Genomic DNA, 16615 nt, shown 5'->3' with positions numbered 1-16615 from the left:
CTTACTATTATTCCAACCAAGCCACGGTCAAGGCAACAAACAGAATAAAATTATTTATTGAATGGAAACTTCAGGCGGTTTCAATAGAGAATGTTTATGCAGGCGTGTTTGTTCAGTTGTTACCTGTGCTACGTATGCTGTTTTAGACTAGGCTACCATTCAGGAGTCTGTTCACCCTGGACTTAGGTCAACAACGACTTTATCATTTCATCTCGATCGTAAATTTTTCTGAAGAAACTATGTGCGTAATCAGCTCAGAACTATTTTAGAATTCATTAGCGGGCGCATATTTTGGTAAATTTATATAGCTATTTGAAAATAAAGTAATGTTTTAACTCTGATAATAGTCTGATTGGGTATCAAATTACTTTATCTCAATTAATTAAGAAAAGCAATAACACTCAGACGGAAGCTAAAGACGAAAGTAAAGAAAGATAATGATCTAATCGTCTGCGCGCCGCGCGAAATACAACTCGTATTCTTTAATGTCCAGTTTAAAATTAGCAAAAAACGTGTCAAATTATGGAGTTGAATGTCCTCATAATGTAATAAGAATGTGAATTTATATAGGACGATTATTAAATATAACACACTTACAATTAATTCCTACAAAATAAGTCAAACTGGATACTCTATCTTGGTTGTATACCTTACGCTGTCACGAGTCGTAAATGAATCAATGTTGAAATACGAGAAGAATATTTTCATATTAATTGAATGGTGTAAATATAAACATCACATAAATTACAATCAAAGGGTTGCGCTTTACCAATAAATGCTTCGTAGAATATTAATATAAAATGGCGAGTAATTCTTTATAATCTTCGTACAATGGTCGCCATGATTTGTTATTAAAACCGGACCGGATTGGAAGCAACGTTTCCCATCATGTTCAGCTCTGAATACTTCATTAGATGACTAAACAAAACTGTTAATATATGGCTGCCGCCGGTGCAATAATCGGGCACGCCACACACAATGCACTGCGCGTCAATACTGTTTTTTTTTTCGCACTAGCATCGGCAAACATTTTCGTTCGTTTTTTATCACATGTGCATCAAAAGCAATAATTTGAACAAACTATTTTTCAGCCCACCAGTAAAATTAATGTCCAGTAATTGACACGTCACTTTAAATTTCTTACCCCTACTCTAATTGCAAGGTGTCAGTGCAGCAATTATATGCCTCGTATACTTTTAAACGCCAACTCGCGTCATCATCAATGTATAAGCAACTGCATCTTTTTTACAAGATTCTCAACAAATTCTCTTCAATTTGTGCCAGAGTTACAAATTTTCAACCAAAAAATGAGAATAAATCAGCGAGACGTCATGCATTAATCGTTTTACGAGGTCCGATTAAAACCGAATGATATATGTGTTGTTATTTCTTAATCCTCCTTCAGTGTTCTGCAAGATCATCACCCGTTCATCGACCCACTTGACACTTTCAGAGGATAAAGAGTTTTAAATTAGAGTTTTTAAGTGACTGTGCCATTTGTCTTGCTAAAAAAGTAAGAAGTATTTCGAGGTGACAAATTAACAATTATATTGTTGGGTGTCAAAATATTTTTGTTTTATATAATACGGTTAATTGTTTAGTCATATCTCACAACGTATTTAAATGTATTATGTATTAAAATGTTGTTTAAATGTTATGAAACAACAAATAATAATCTAACAGAGCACATGCTGTGTCAATGTTGTCAACATAATACAAAGGTGATTTTACCAACGCGTCACCGTCTAATTGACTGGCAGACTGGTAACTAGGCGTTATAATCACGGGTGCTCTCGCTCCAGTGAAAGCCGTGAAACTAACGGAAGCCAGCTTTCTACCCTGCCTCCTGCTCAAAGAAAATTGTGTAAACCCGTTGTCCCCACTAGTTACAAGTTAGAGAACCACTAATGGAAACTCGAAAATATAATTCAATAGTATTCTCAAAACTCGTAATAAGGTTAAGGTATAAAAAATAAAAAGCAATCAAAATTCAGGTAAACCAACATTTTTGTTGCGTTTGTACCATTTAAATTTTTTATACTATGGTCACTACACCACACAGTTATTAAAACTGATAAAATTTTGAGAAGCTTTAACAAAATATAATCAAGCCTATTAATGCAATTCACACTTAGATAATAAATCTGGTTGTTCTAAAGTTGCAGAATTTAAGCTAACAATTCTAACTTATTATCTCTGTATAACTTAATCGTAAAATGCTCTGAATGTTAATGAATTTGGTTTTCTCGTCGATTGGGTCCTCTATTTTATTTCGGTTTCTTATCGATTTGGTCACAACTAATGCCTGGCAGTGATTCTGTACCTGCCCATTAGAGTGGAAGCGGACCAAGTGTACATTAAGAAAACCAACCCTGCTTTACACCAAACGGTCACTGACGACAGCCAGCACTTTACGGCCTTGTTTAGACAGTAATGGAATTCTAGACAAGTTTATAGTTTCTCCGACACATAAAACTATATGAGAACGGTCGATATTTAATCTCGCTTCACGCTTGGTTTTCGAACCAGCTCCATAAAGCTCAAGAAACAATTTTACATCAAAAGCACAGGGATGGTCTTTATTATTCCTGGAATAGAGAGCAAGGCTTTATTGTTGATCTATCTGTGGATAATAACATTTATTTAAGACTTTATTGAACAAAGTTTAGTGCTATACATACATAAAAACACGCCTTTTTCCCGGAAGGGTAGGCAAAGACTACATCTTTCCACTTGCCACGATCTCTGCATACTTCCTGCGCTTCATCCATTTTAATACTATTTAAGGATTTACTTCCGGTTAATCAAAGTTACAACGAGATATGATAATGCTACGACAATATTATCAAATCTCATGCAAAAGGAACCTAAACAATCTCGATGACGTTACAAAATATTCATGTGAAAGTTATCACTGTCAAATTTTATATCATCGTACAGGCTAATTATTCTCAAATTTCGGAGGTCATTTTTCCCATAAATATCATCACATGCAATCATCATCATGTACATCATATGCAAATCACATAATAGGTGCTGCCAAAATCTCATTATGAAAAGAGTTCGCTGCCGCGTCATGAAATTCCTATCGTTTCATGACATCCCGGCGGGACAGGATTAGCCAGCATTAAAATAGCTTAACTAAAGTCACACGGAAGCCTTATGAAACGCACAATAAAGTTTCCAGAGACCACAAAACCGATAGTTCCAGCTTTATATTACGCCGGAGACACCGAAACTTATAGTCCAAGAGTTAATGCTAGTCGTAACGTAAGAAACTTACAATTCGGAAGTTTTACTCTGTTACGCTGTGTTATATTGCGTTCGTTTTGGTTTGATACTAATTATGTTTCCGTTTCGCGTGTAAATTGCAGCCTTTATGTACTTATGTGTGTTCTGATGTTTGAACAATAATATTATGTAAATTAAGTTTTTTACTTAAAAACAATACATGCAAGACTTTTGCGTTTCTTGAAGTTGCTTTTGTGGCAAACTGCGATCCTGCCCTTGAAATTTCTTTCTTTTACTTTTTTTTATTTCGAATGAAAATGATGCGTCAGTGCTTCTGAATATAATGCCCACTTAAACTCCCAGGGACGAGCTCAAGAAAACTATCACTCTGTGGGAGGATATTCGCCACAAGGAAGCGTCGTAAAACGGTTAACATTGAACCGTGTTCGGCAGAGGCATTGTCCTTTGACGACGACATACGCAGTTACGTCACGTTGGACGATAATTTATTTCCAGACTTATTTGGTAAATAAAAGCTTGCTTGAAAAGATTGATGTGTCCCGCCTGTATGAAGCAAAAGAAGTATGCAAGCATTGTGGCAAATGTAAAGATGGCATCTCTGCTAGTACTTTGGAAATGATTTACTATTAAAGAATGCATTTGAATAGTTCGCGTTAAAAGTGTGTCAGTCATCTCTTTCTGAGCCAAATTTCAGCTAATTCCGTGCAATGATTGCGACCGTGCGTTGTAAGATATATCGTATCGGTCTTGAGAGGTGCAGATAAGAAATTAGAAAATGTTTCACCAGCAAGTCAGTCGACAAGTTCACTTTAATAACATTTTTTTTAAAGTATTGTTCTCTCTTTACATGTTTCCCCTTTACATCTTTTGTCAAGGTCAGCACATACAAATACATTCGCACTATATATCACACAAACCGCTGTCATCGTAAACATAATCTTGGCTGTTAGCAGAAGTTTTTACGATTCCATCTGCTAGCAAACGTTTGTATGAAACTCTTTGTAGTTGTAAAGCCAAAAAAAATGATAAATCGTTTGAATGAACGCATCTTTTTTGATTAATTATTTCTGGATGCAAGTATCTTTATACAACGTATTGGTTTAAAAGTTTAAAATGGTCTTTTAATAAAATTCTGATGCCAAAAAGAGGCGACTTAGTAAATAACATTACCCTATTTATGAATATAGTCCTTGCCTATAGAAACTTAAAAGGTTGTCTGGAAACTTTTCGAATAAATTTTAGTTATGTAAACGTAATTTGTGATACAAAATCTCATTATATTAAGTACATTATAAACAAGCAGTTTGTGAGACATTTTCGGATGAACGGAATATCATTCAATTGAGAACGCAAGTAAAACGAAATAGATTGAGAAATACTTAAGATATATGTATAGTTAATAAATTAAGAAAAACTCCACAATTAATAAGGAAAACCTACAAACATAATAGAGGCTTGAAGGCCTCTCGGCATATTGAATATTGAAGGAAAACTACTAGAAAAGACAAGTGCTCGCGTACCGAGAGGCCTAATGCGCAGAACGCAAGTGTTCGCCGGCCGCTTAACTGAAATTCATAAACAAGCGTATAAAACCCGAATAGAAAAGTAATAAAGTTGTTTTTATGTAAGGACTATAAAAACCGGGATCATACGTCATGGCGTTGGACGACGTCCTTGTGGGGAACGATAATGCTGCGAACAGGAAGGAGAATAAATCTTTTCGTGAATAACATAGATTGAAGGAAGAGGGGAGAAGGCAAATGGAAATGACTAGAACTAAGAAATGGTGACAATAACTGTTAAATCATAAACAATAACAGTGTTTACTGAAGCGAAAAAAGTTTGATAAATTAGTATGTATTTTTGGTAACTATCTCAGTATATTCTCGTTTATATTGCAGAACCAAAGGAAAAACACTAATCTCTTGAAATAGTCATCAGTTCTACGAAAAAATCCTAATGCCATGAACGAACACCAAGTGTAAGCGGTGCTAGCAACTTCTCATTTAAAGTTGGAGTAAGGAGTCGGCCTTGACCACTTTCCCGCCAAAAGTTTCCGGAATTCGCCCATCTATTTCTGTGATCTAAGGTCATACATACGAAATACGAGTACAAGTTATGAGTACAGCGATAGAAAACTAAGATATTTGCTGCCATTGTTATTATTCTATCAGATAACAGACACGCGATGCTTCCGTCGTCATTCCCATCATAGTTTCTATTTTTTATGACTACTAATATGCCAACAGTTTTCTTTTTTTTTCTGCGACTTCCTTAAATTACTGTAAGTTATATCGATTAATGAAGTTTCCATATTTTTGAAAGTGAATATAAGCTCCATGCTGCTGGACTAAAATTATAAGACACTTAGCAGTAACTTCACCAAAATTTTTGATATAAAAACACACGTTAACATCGATTTCTTTTTTTCTTCATTTTAATGATGTGAAGTCCTAAACTTTTCTACACACGATGGACTGGTACAAAAGACGGCAAAATCCATTATATTTCACGCCTCTAAACGTTCACTAACAAACAAAAATACAATGGCACATGTATGCGTAACAAGGCAACATCTGGACCACCACAATAGAAAGTCGCGTATTCATTACGTAAACGAATTTGAACTGTTTACGAAACAATTCTGTGTATTTTCAACATCGGAGATCTTCGCACGCGGTGCTATCAATAAATTGAATGAGGGATTATTTAATTAAATTTTATGAGATAGAAAATCCCGTTAATTTCTGGAAATCTTTTCTTAATACCCCCTAGATACATAACAGGTCTGAAGGAAGTTAGATCCAGGGTTGCGCGTTGATTTGTCAGTCAATCGTTTAGTTTCTTTTTTTTCCGTTTTCTCTCCTAAACATATCTTTTGCATATTGAACAAGTTAATTTAAGAGAAATCATTCCATATACAATTTTGTAATAAAATCTGTCCACAAAAGAGATGTAGAAATTTAATTTTGAATGCGCTAACCCACAGCGGTTGCCAATCAACACAAACCTTCACTTAATTGTTTGAACGCTCGTAAACTTTTAACGAGCGATGAATATGCATGAAAGTGCAAGTCTTACTTATTATGAAACAGGAAGTCTATAAATATTTCGAAAACAACTTTAATCGCTTTCTTTTGGATTATAATTATCCATAAAAATTGTGGTACATTCTTTTTTATTTTAGGACCATTTTTGATCATCAAATAGAATTCTCTAGTAGTACAAGTATTTGTTATTCAAGAGGAAAACTGTAAAAATATCAACCTCGCAGTATCGTATAGGGCAACTAAACGAATAAATGCAAAATAAAACAACGTAAATATAAGGACATGGTATTTATTGTACAAAAATAGTGTGCGGACGTGTATTACTCATGTCTCATTGTCATGACATACACAAACAAATATTAAACCTAAGTTTCAGAGTCCGCGCGTACGAGAACAATACGACAAACGAAGAGGTCAATTTGGAAATGATAATAGACGAAAATGACACATTTAACATGAACATGAGACATCTAGCTACACCACTTAGTGGTGTACACTTTTGTCTCATAACTAAAAACAAATAAGGCTATAAACCGTTGGACGCAATGAAACGCCTTCATCATTTAATGCACTTTGTGCCTCAGGCGATTGACCACTTAATTGACTCGTCCACGCGGACCCTTATATAAAATGCATTCACTCAGTAAGTTAGACATAGCCTATTTGTTTACATTAAAGTGGGTTGTATCGTTGAGTTTTACAACCACATATGACGCCACGCCCTTACGAAATCCCAACAAAAACCTAGGCTCAGCATCAAACGAAACAATCAATTTTGTTGAGAGATTAAGATTAAAATTCACTGTTCCCATCTCACAAAGAGATAACAAATAATTCGAGAACCCAATTTCAATAACTCAAGTTAACAACTTGACAATAAAGAAGCTATCGCCCCTTTCCTTTCGGATGAAAGTAAACATAAAGCAGGCCTAACTTCAAAGGCAGCCGTTAATGGAACATCCGATAAATATGTCAATTGACATGGACCCACTAATACGGATTTCTATAAGAATTTGATTTAGATAACTCCCCGTCTACGCTGAGCATGTCGTAGAAAAAAAATAAAGCAAGAACCAATTTATCATGTCGACCCACGCAAGCGAACACAGCACATAAACAAAAAAATTAAACATCGAAATAGCCCGTGGAGTGTAAAACCCAACGATAGAGACTGTTTACAGGCGTACAGTCCATGAATAACTTAGTTATATTCACATTATCTACAGTATGGAACTTTATCTGGATTCACAAACTTATTGGACCCTTAAACGAAAACATACGACACACACGAAGGTTTTTAATTCGCTGTTTATCAATGAAAAGATAAACATTGCATTGACTTGGATGTATATAGATGATGCTTCTGTTTGGATGTATATAGATATTTATAATGCTTCTGTTGTTATTATTTAATAACAACGTGACCAACATACAAGAAACGTGAAATAAAAATATAGAGTTAAACACACATTAGAACAGAAGTTATAATATTTCAATCAAATGTTAGTATATCAGTCTTGAGAATAAAGTCGACGACCGCGTATCGAGCTCGTTTACAACCTGATAGCAAGGGCATAAATGGATTTCAAAAGTGTCAACAATGCGGCTGTTATGCAACGATAACGATTGTGGGGAATACTATTAACTTGCCGACGTCAGTCACGTAACCAGAGGGAAATAACTGTGGTTTTATCGCTTCCAGCGGCGGCGTATCAAATACAAATTCAAATAATTCTGCAGAACGCTGTGAAAATCGTGCGTATGAACAATAATATTGATGATTTCTAAATGCGTTGTTATAAATTATGATGCACAATTTTTAACGATCCTGTATCCGGATAGATTATGAATTTGATAAAGGTAACAAAACAAGCATAATCTTTTTTTTTTTCGAAAGTATACTAAAGTCTCTTGATTGTTAATTTAATTTGTGTCTTATGCGATTTAATTTATGATATAACTTACAACAAAACCAATAACAATAGTGATTATTAAACAAGTTAATGAACATATTTATTTTGCGTTTCACACACTCATACCAAATACGAGTCAAATGTTGTTTAAGATGAAGGAATCATTAATAGTGGAACGGCGAGGCGCCATCCGGAACGGCGTGCGCAGTGAAAACCGCGGGAAACCGCAATAGCGAGCTGCGCGCCGCGAGAACCGTGTCAGTAGTGTGAAACGCTAATTGCACAGGCTCGTAAGCCCGCTGCACAAGATGCTATCTAGAAATGAGAGCTGCTCAAAGTAACACGACAGCTAATCGCAAGGGACTGATAGAAAATTTCAAATGAACAAATTAACTTCTTTACAAAACAACTAAGCCTACACCGAAATATTAACTCGCCAAGAAAACTGATAAACAGCGAATTTTGTCTCCAGATAAAGCTCCCCGTCAGCTTCCTACGTTATTTTTAATAATAAATTAATTATAGAATCTACAGGAAACTGATACGGAGATCTCAATTTTAATGGGTCGCCGAGATTTTCCATGCAAACAATCGCTGTCACAATTTGAGTCCAGCTCAAATGGCGTGGAGTTCTCTAATTAATGATAAACGACACCAATATTTTTTTTCATATCGCGCATTTCGACAATAACGACCTCAGGCAGAAACTAAAGCTAAATCACAAATGTTACGCGAAGAATCGCCGGCAGCCAATGATGTCGGACACACCGATTCGGACACTTCCTCACTATTTTTGCCATCTGTTTTAACACTAGATTTAACTTTGTCACTGTTTACCACATTATTCACTTTAACATCATAACTTGTGGTAATACATCTGTTCGCAGCACTTTCACTTTTATCAGCGAAGAAGGAGCGGCGATCGGTGTTTGTTGCCGAAGGTGAGGTCGAAAATAACTTGATTTCCAGGTCACGATGACCATTCATCGAAGTGACGATTTCTGAAGATATTTCTAATGCGAGTGGAGAGCGCGGCTCCGGAGAGCTTGCTCTTCTCGAGGGTGGGAATAATGAGTACAAATTAGGTGCTGAATAAGTCTCGCTAGTATTAGCTTCCCGTCGTTCAGGCACCCGCGAAGAGGGATCGCTCCAGCTTCGTCTCAAAGTAGTGTCTGCTCCTCGCCTACCAAGCGGCCCAACGACTTTCATTGAATCCTCCAATTTCGTAGGAGCGAAATCGCCGCTAGAATTTTCGTCGAGCAAATCTGCGATCGAATCGGCATCCCAGATTTGTCCCACCGGATCACAATAGCGACACTGACACGAACTGACAGCAGACTCCACAGGCGAAGCGGCTTCCGCTATACCGAATCTTGTGGCTTCTAAAGCTTCACCTAGAGCAGATACACGATAAGTCTCTGGCACCGGTTCTGGGTATTCCATCACTTTAACGTCCAATCGATACGGCAATGACATTTCCCGACAATAAGAATCTTCATAAATACTACGCCCCGAAGAACTGATTCCTGAAACGGCACAATGGTCCACATCACCGAGATCTAAACTAGCAGCACTTAAATCGTGTGGTATAATGTTATTCGGTTTTCTGTCTTTTTTGCGTCGCTTTCTAGGTTTAATTATCCTGGGCAACATTGTTTCAGAGTTTGTCGAGCCGGAACTCTCATCGCTCGCGACACTAACCGCATCCGTGTTGTTGTTACGTCCGCCTCGGGTGGAACGTGTTTGCTGCTGCTGGATACGAGGCCGGTTTCCCTCCGAGACTTCACATCTCTCCCTGGTGGCATGCTCATTGTGAACAACAGGCCGGTGATTGCGTTGCTCTGGTGCTGTTGTGTACTTTCTTCGGTCGTGCCTATTTTGTATGATGAGGGGCGCTCCCTGAGCGTGCATCGCTAGTTTTGACACGGGGTTATTCCGGGCGGGTGGTGGAGCACGTCCGGCCATGGATATAAGGGGTGCGCCAAGCCATGCATTCGGGTGTGGCACACCATAGGGCGGGTAGTAGGGTGGCGGGAATCCCGGTGCGGTGGTGGCATACTGAGGGCGAGCGGGTTCGCGGCGCCCTAGGGCGGCACGCTCGCCCGGACTCATTACGCCTAAGGGAGCGTTTAACCCATATTCGGTAGTGTTCGTTTCACTGTCACGGTAAAAGTCCGAGATGCGACGCGATGTCGTAATCGTAGACTAACATCTGACGGCGTGAGAGGTGCGCGCGTGCGTTTGCCGCAACAGTCGGCAGAGGACTGGAGTGAATGAGTGCAAAGCGGCCGCGGCCACGAGTGCCGAGTGGGAGTGCCTTCGCCGCCACGCGACTATCGCCGGCGCGGCGTCGATGCACCGGAAAGCTTCGCAGCCCTAATTGCTTTACAATTAAACCGTCCGTTGTTTACTTTCCAAGCGGTCTTGAAGAAATTTAAATATTAAGAGTGTTGTTTATTGAAGCTTATTGTGTGAGGAAGCCTCATAACATATTTCAACTCATATCTTGTCGACAATTCGTAGTCAGAATTTTAAATATTTATTTGGATGTGTACATGTTAAAAATGCTCAAAAATTTAAACAAAAGTAATAAGAAATGTTTATCTCAGTCTTAATTCTTGTCTAGAGTTAAACCCTGGCTCGAGGAATTTAAATGAAACGTGCAATAAGAATTAAATACTTTCTTTAGGTTTGATCAGATAATGTAAGAAACTTACCGTTTCCAGCTTGCTATGTACACCACAAATCGCGAATAGTACTTACCTGTAAACATAAAGGAGGTTCATTAATGTCAAATATCGTGAATCAAATCCTATACGGAAATGTAAAGGCGTCTTAAACGTCCACTTCGCAAGTTATAGGGTAATTCGTACAGGCAGCTTAATAAAACTTTTATAGGACCGTAAATTGTTTTCGAAACATGCTTGGTTGCTTTACGTACTGGGTTCATACAAGGAAAGGAAGACTTAAAAATCCTCTTTACACTACCAGGAAAGTACAGTAAAGTTTATAATTTTGTACAAAAATAATAAAGTGACTCTTGTTTAAAATCGTTTAATTTTAACGATGAGAAAATATTAATAAACAAAAACTTATTATTAAGGTTGCAGGTATCAAATGCAAACTTCATCTAACCGTTCGAAGTGTAAAACTTTGGGAAAGGCATATGTCCGTCAGTGGACTTCTTTCTGCTAAGATGATTGATAAATATATTTTATACATAAGGTTAATAAGGCAACAGAAATAGGGATGGATAGTAGCCAAAAACAGAAGCTGCCCATAGATCAATAGTAAAAACTTCCTACGATTGACATTTTGTGCATTCTTTCAGCACTTCAAACTCTCACGCCAATTTCGTTCCTCAAATTATTGAGTGAAGAGTTGAGATTTACTAAGTACAAGTTGCTAGCCCAAACACCTATTTTTTCGCTTATCAGTAATTTCTGTTCTAAATTCAGGTTTGCATAGAGACATCGGACCGTATGACGCGACCTTGCTTGCTCTTCGGGGGCGCGCGAGTGAAAGTGTTGTTGATGATTCAACGCACATGCCTCTCTCTCGATAAACGTCAACCCAGTGAATATACGCGTACATCTTGCCATTTAGCATACAGTACATATATACACCATTTAGCATAAGTATTCATACAATAACATGACACGGAACTTTCATCAGTTTTCCTTGCGTGAATATCGAAAGTTTGTGGCGGATGTGACGGTAGCTGAACAAATGTAACTTTGCAGAGAACAATACTGGCATCATGGTGTTTAATTGTGCATGAGATTTTTCAGATTCTTCACAGAAACATTGAGTTTGTAGGATATCGTTTGCTTTACGCTTTTAAAAACAAGTTCATGGCTTGGCATTTCTTACGTGACCAATGTATTTAGATGAAAAAATTTAATATCATATGTGAAAGAAGATTTATCCTTAATATACAAGTCGGGTTAAATAAAAGCGTATAAATAAGTGCATCTCCTTTCTAAATAAACTTTAAGAACCTTTTACATTATATTATAGCTTCAAATATAATTGAATGGCCAATGAATCTTTTATTATCTCGTGTTAAAATAAAAATAGTGGTTACGAAAGAATGGAAAGTGCTGTACTAAATTATGTAACGCCGAGACCATTTCGCGTAGTGAATGTTACTTCAAAACGGCTTGGACTTTTATTTGAGAATAATTTGTCTACAAATTTTGTGGTCATTGATGTCATATTCATTAAATGAAGACTAAAAATATTTCACTTTGGAATTTCACAAAGGGTGAAGTTTTCATTAGTCAACTTTGTAGATCTGTAAATATTGGGCAAGTTGTCATAATTAAAATTCATAGTATTGAATTTGCACATATAAAGTATAAGTTAACTATATCCGGAAAACAAGGCTGATCATCATTTTGTTTAGTCTTTCTGACATTTAACATGCAAATGACAAACATGATATTGTTCGTTCCAAGGATCTGGCATACTAAAAAGTAGCCCCTTGTTCCATGGAAATCCAACCCTCATTTGAGAAAGATCAATTTAACTATAGTAAAATTAAGAGAAAGAAAAAAGAAGCCGAACGCGGTTTCTGATTTTCAAAATACAATAGGACAACTCTATCAGTCTTCCTTGGACAATGTAGAAATTCACTGCCGGAACGCCGTCCATTTTCAACCAACAGACCTGACTTCACGACTAATCTCTCAACAAAACCGAATCATAAAAGATCTATCAACTAATTCTGAACACTCTCTAATCGAGCGGAGATCACGCACGAATTACGTAACAGCGAACCATTTATCCGACATTAATCGTTCGAAGCGCACCACATCAGCCGAAACGTTACCCAACACACATCACTAACGACCAGACGTAACCTCAAAAACATCATATAACTTTCTCATAATCGCAAATGACTGTGTACTGCGTAATTTCAATAAATAGTCTAACTGGACCGTGTGGTGTGCGCCGAGAGAAAGTGATCAAGCCAATTCGTTGACCTCGCGGTGTTGCGTGCTAAGACAAAATCAGTTTTCTATCCACTCTCGCTCTCGGCTCCAGAGGTAGGTGTTGCCAGAGTCCGATGCAAAACTAATCGTACGGACTCGGATCCAGTTAAAAATTCGGAATATCCTTATCCGTCGATGACAACTTCTACATCAAAAGCTAATTAATCGTCATGGAAAGACAAATTTTAATTTTATAATTTCCTATTACCCAAAATTTGTTTCCGCGTTCACACATGTACTTTAAGAAACTTGATTTTAAACATAAACGAATATTTTAAATAATGTGACTTTATAAATATGCAACCATAATGAATTCAAGAACTTATAAGTATTTTATCATGACCATGATCGTCTTGTGATTTTCAATTCCTTGTTTATTTCGTCGTTAAGTGTCAAATAAATGTTACTTTAATTTCGTTTCTCTAGTAGATCATTCGATAAAATAAAACAAACTTATTCCGTTAGTTAATGGTGTTTATTCGTAAGGCTAATAATACAAAATAGTATAAACGTATTTCAATTTAAAATGAAGATAAAATAAATAATATTTTTACTATTATCATACTTTCTTATTGATGTAATGTTACTTCATTCAAATACAAAAATCATACTACCAAATTCTAAAATAAAAACCAAATAAAGTATCTTTTTTTTTATGGAACAACAAGACCCTTTAAATTTGAAAGTGGCCAAATACTCTTGATATTTGCAAGCTAATTCTCACTGTTGCAACATTCCACTTTCCATCTCCTTTCGATTTTATCGCAAACAAACATGGCTGTTTTGGATATGGATATGCTAGTAATAATTTGGCTGTATTTTTATAGGTGCTTTTTTTAAAAAGCATGACATTTTAATAAATTTGTTACTAGTAGGTAAGAACAAAAACAGACATAATTCTCCTAGGTTCGTCTATTGAGTTAGTATTTTATTTAGACGGCCTCTGTGGCTCAGCGGTACTACGCTTGTCTGTGACACCGGAGGTCCCGGGTTCGAATCCCGGTCAGGGCATGATGAGAAAATAACTTTTTCTGATTGTCCTGGGTCTTGGATGTTTATCTATATAAGTATTTATTATAAAATATAGTATCGTTGAGTTAGTATCTCGTAACACAAGTTTAGAACTTACTTCGAGGCTAACTCAATCAGTGTAATTTGTCCCGTATATATTTATTTATTATATTTATTACAGTCGTAAGCTTTTACCGTAGCTTAATGGTTGTCACAATACCAGATTTACATAAAAACACACTTACTTAATAAATAAAAATTTAACTCCTACAACGTTTAGACGGTATGGTAAGTCACCTTAAAATTAAAAAAATAAAGTAAAAAGTGGTGAAGTCTAAATCAATACTAATGAAAATTCTGAAAAGACCAATTCTCATTGACCCGTTAGCATACTAAAATTTAAATTGTAATTTGCATTTATAATTTCGACGCCCTTCGTTTACCTTAAGGGACACCTTGAAAAGATGAAAAGAAGTGAAAGATAAATTTATTTTTATGCTATGATAGGTACATAACATTATGGAAAGTAATTTATTCATATTAACGAAATAGTTCTAAAACCGTATTAAAAAATATAATTCTAGAGTACAAAATGTGATAGCACATTTTGTACCATAGAATTGTATTAAGACCTATACTATGAATCGATTTTCAACTTTACATTTGCATGGTCTGTAACTGATTTTGCTTCTATGCAATAGATATACATATTTTAAAAGCAAATAAATTTATGATAGACTTGATCATATGAAATTTCAAAACTCTCGAAACTCGAATGAAACTGGCTGTAATTTATCAATTTGACTCTTTGACCGACCAGAGTTATAATTTACAAATGAAAAGCAGAACACCAACAACCATATAACACACTTAGCTATAGTAAATAGAAATTGACCTAAAAACACCAGCGAATTGACACAAAAACAGCGTGACTAGTCGTCACAGATCTAAGAATCTATCCGAATCGAACGCGTGACAAACAACGTTTAGCGGACGTAACAGAGTGAGGAAACCACGCCGCTGCGTTTAGTGAAAGTGCAATCAAAATCGCATCAGTGCAGGCGCCGCATCTGACCGGAAACCTGTCTATGCATATTTTGGTTGCTTAGTGTGAATAGGTCGAAATTTGAATATAGTTTATTAGTTATCTACGACATGATTAACGATGACTTCGGTAGATTTATTGACTAAAGTTAAAATTCGGTAGAATGTGAATTTCGTTTAAAAATGAAAATAAGTTACATTATTAGAAACCCAAATTCCTTAATTGCATGCCGGAATTCAAATTTCTGACCTATAAAATTGCCGTTTATATAATAATTAAAGTTCTCTCATTTTACAAACAATCAATAAAAAATCGCAGCACAAACTTACTATGAACCAAACACCATAACACACATAAACTAGTTCCTATCAAAAATTTTGGTTATAAAGACTAGTATCGGGCAGAATGACCTGAACTGACTATTCCAGTGAGATGCTTAGATGAAAGAAACATTAAAAAAAAGAGATTACATTTTGCTAAAATATAAACACATAATATGTAACCATTTACACAGGTACAGTATTATTGTGCCGTTTAACAATGCCTACATATGATTGGTCAATTACGTTCAGTGTTTGATTATGCACACATTATAGCGCAAACACGTAATTTATTGTACAATCATAGCTTTATTGTACAATATATTTCTTATGCAATCGGTACTTTTGGCATGTAAACAGCTTAGACACGGACAAAAATATCATTAAAGTATTCATTTCTATTGGTACAGAATAGAATAGAATAGAATAGATTTATTTTCAAAATTGGATACAAGGTATCACTTATTGACGTCACACCACTTAAATCTAATAATAACTACTACCGCTTCCAAAGCGCATGTATAGAAGAAGCGGCGGAACAAACTACACTGCAGCATTTTCATCGGACGACAATGTACAAATATAGATCTCTTAAATCTAAATCATGGACGAATACACATTGTCTACATTAAAAAACATGAATGAATGTAGAACTAGTTATTTCAATACGAATTCGATATTTCGTCAAATAAATAAAGATAAAATAAAATATGTACACACTGTACAAATTACGAGTATGTCAACATCATGTCAAAAATGCACAAGCATTTAAGAGGCCATTATGTCAAGCTCGGGCCACACATGTTTATCCTACTATCCTACTACTATTATAAAGGCGAAAGTTTGTATGGATGTATGGATGTTTGTTACTCTTTCACGCAAAAACTACTGAACCGATTACCATGAAATTTGGTATGTAGGTAGCTGAAGACCCAGAATAACACATAGGCTACTTTTTATCCCAGAGTTCCCGCGGGATTGATAGGGTTTCCATGCGGACGAAGTCGCGGGCGGCCTCTAGTCATTA

The 16615-nt window shown here is 36.2% G+C and overlaps 2 protein-coding genes across 2 annotated transcripts in view; both read right to left on the bottom strand.

Moving 5' to 3' along the window:
* The window catches only part of LOC106133101 (CCR4-NOT transcription complex subunit 6), a 140239-nt gene that overhangs the window by 100605 nt on the left and 23019 nt on the right, over nucleotides 1-16615 (bottom strand). The gene's annotated exons all lie outside the window — the stretch shown is intronic.
* On the bottom strand, nucleotides 6576-10512 carry LOC106133102 (uncharacterized). The gene has a single exon (XM_013332714.2). The coding sequence runs from the start codon at nucleotides 10325-10327 to the stop codon at nucleotides 8912-8914; it is 1416 nt and encodes a 471-aa protein (XP_013188168.1). The 5' UTR covers nucleotides 10328-10512; the 3' UTR covers nucleotides 6576-8911.

The sequence above is a fragment of the Amyelois transitella genome, chromosome 10 (genome assembly GCF_032362555.1).
Source record: "Amyelois transitella isolate CPQ chromosome 10, ilAmyTran1.1, whole genome shotgun sequence".
Taxonomy (NCBI): Eukaryota; Metazoa; Arthropoda; class Insecta; order Lepidoptera; family Pyralidae; genus Amyelois; species Amyelois transitella.
The sequence above is the reverse complement of the archived record's forward strand: the minus strand, read 5'-3'. Positions and strand labels throughout refer to the sequence as shown.

What these genes read in the sequence shown, in the direction of transcription:
- LOC106133102 (XM_013332714.2), bottom strand. Translation starts at nt 10,327, where the DNA reads ATGAGTCCGGGCGAGCGTGCCGCCCTAGGGCGCCGCGAACCCGCTCGC.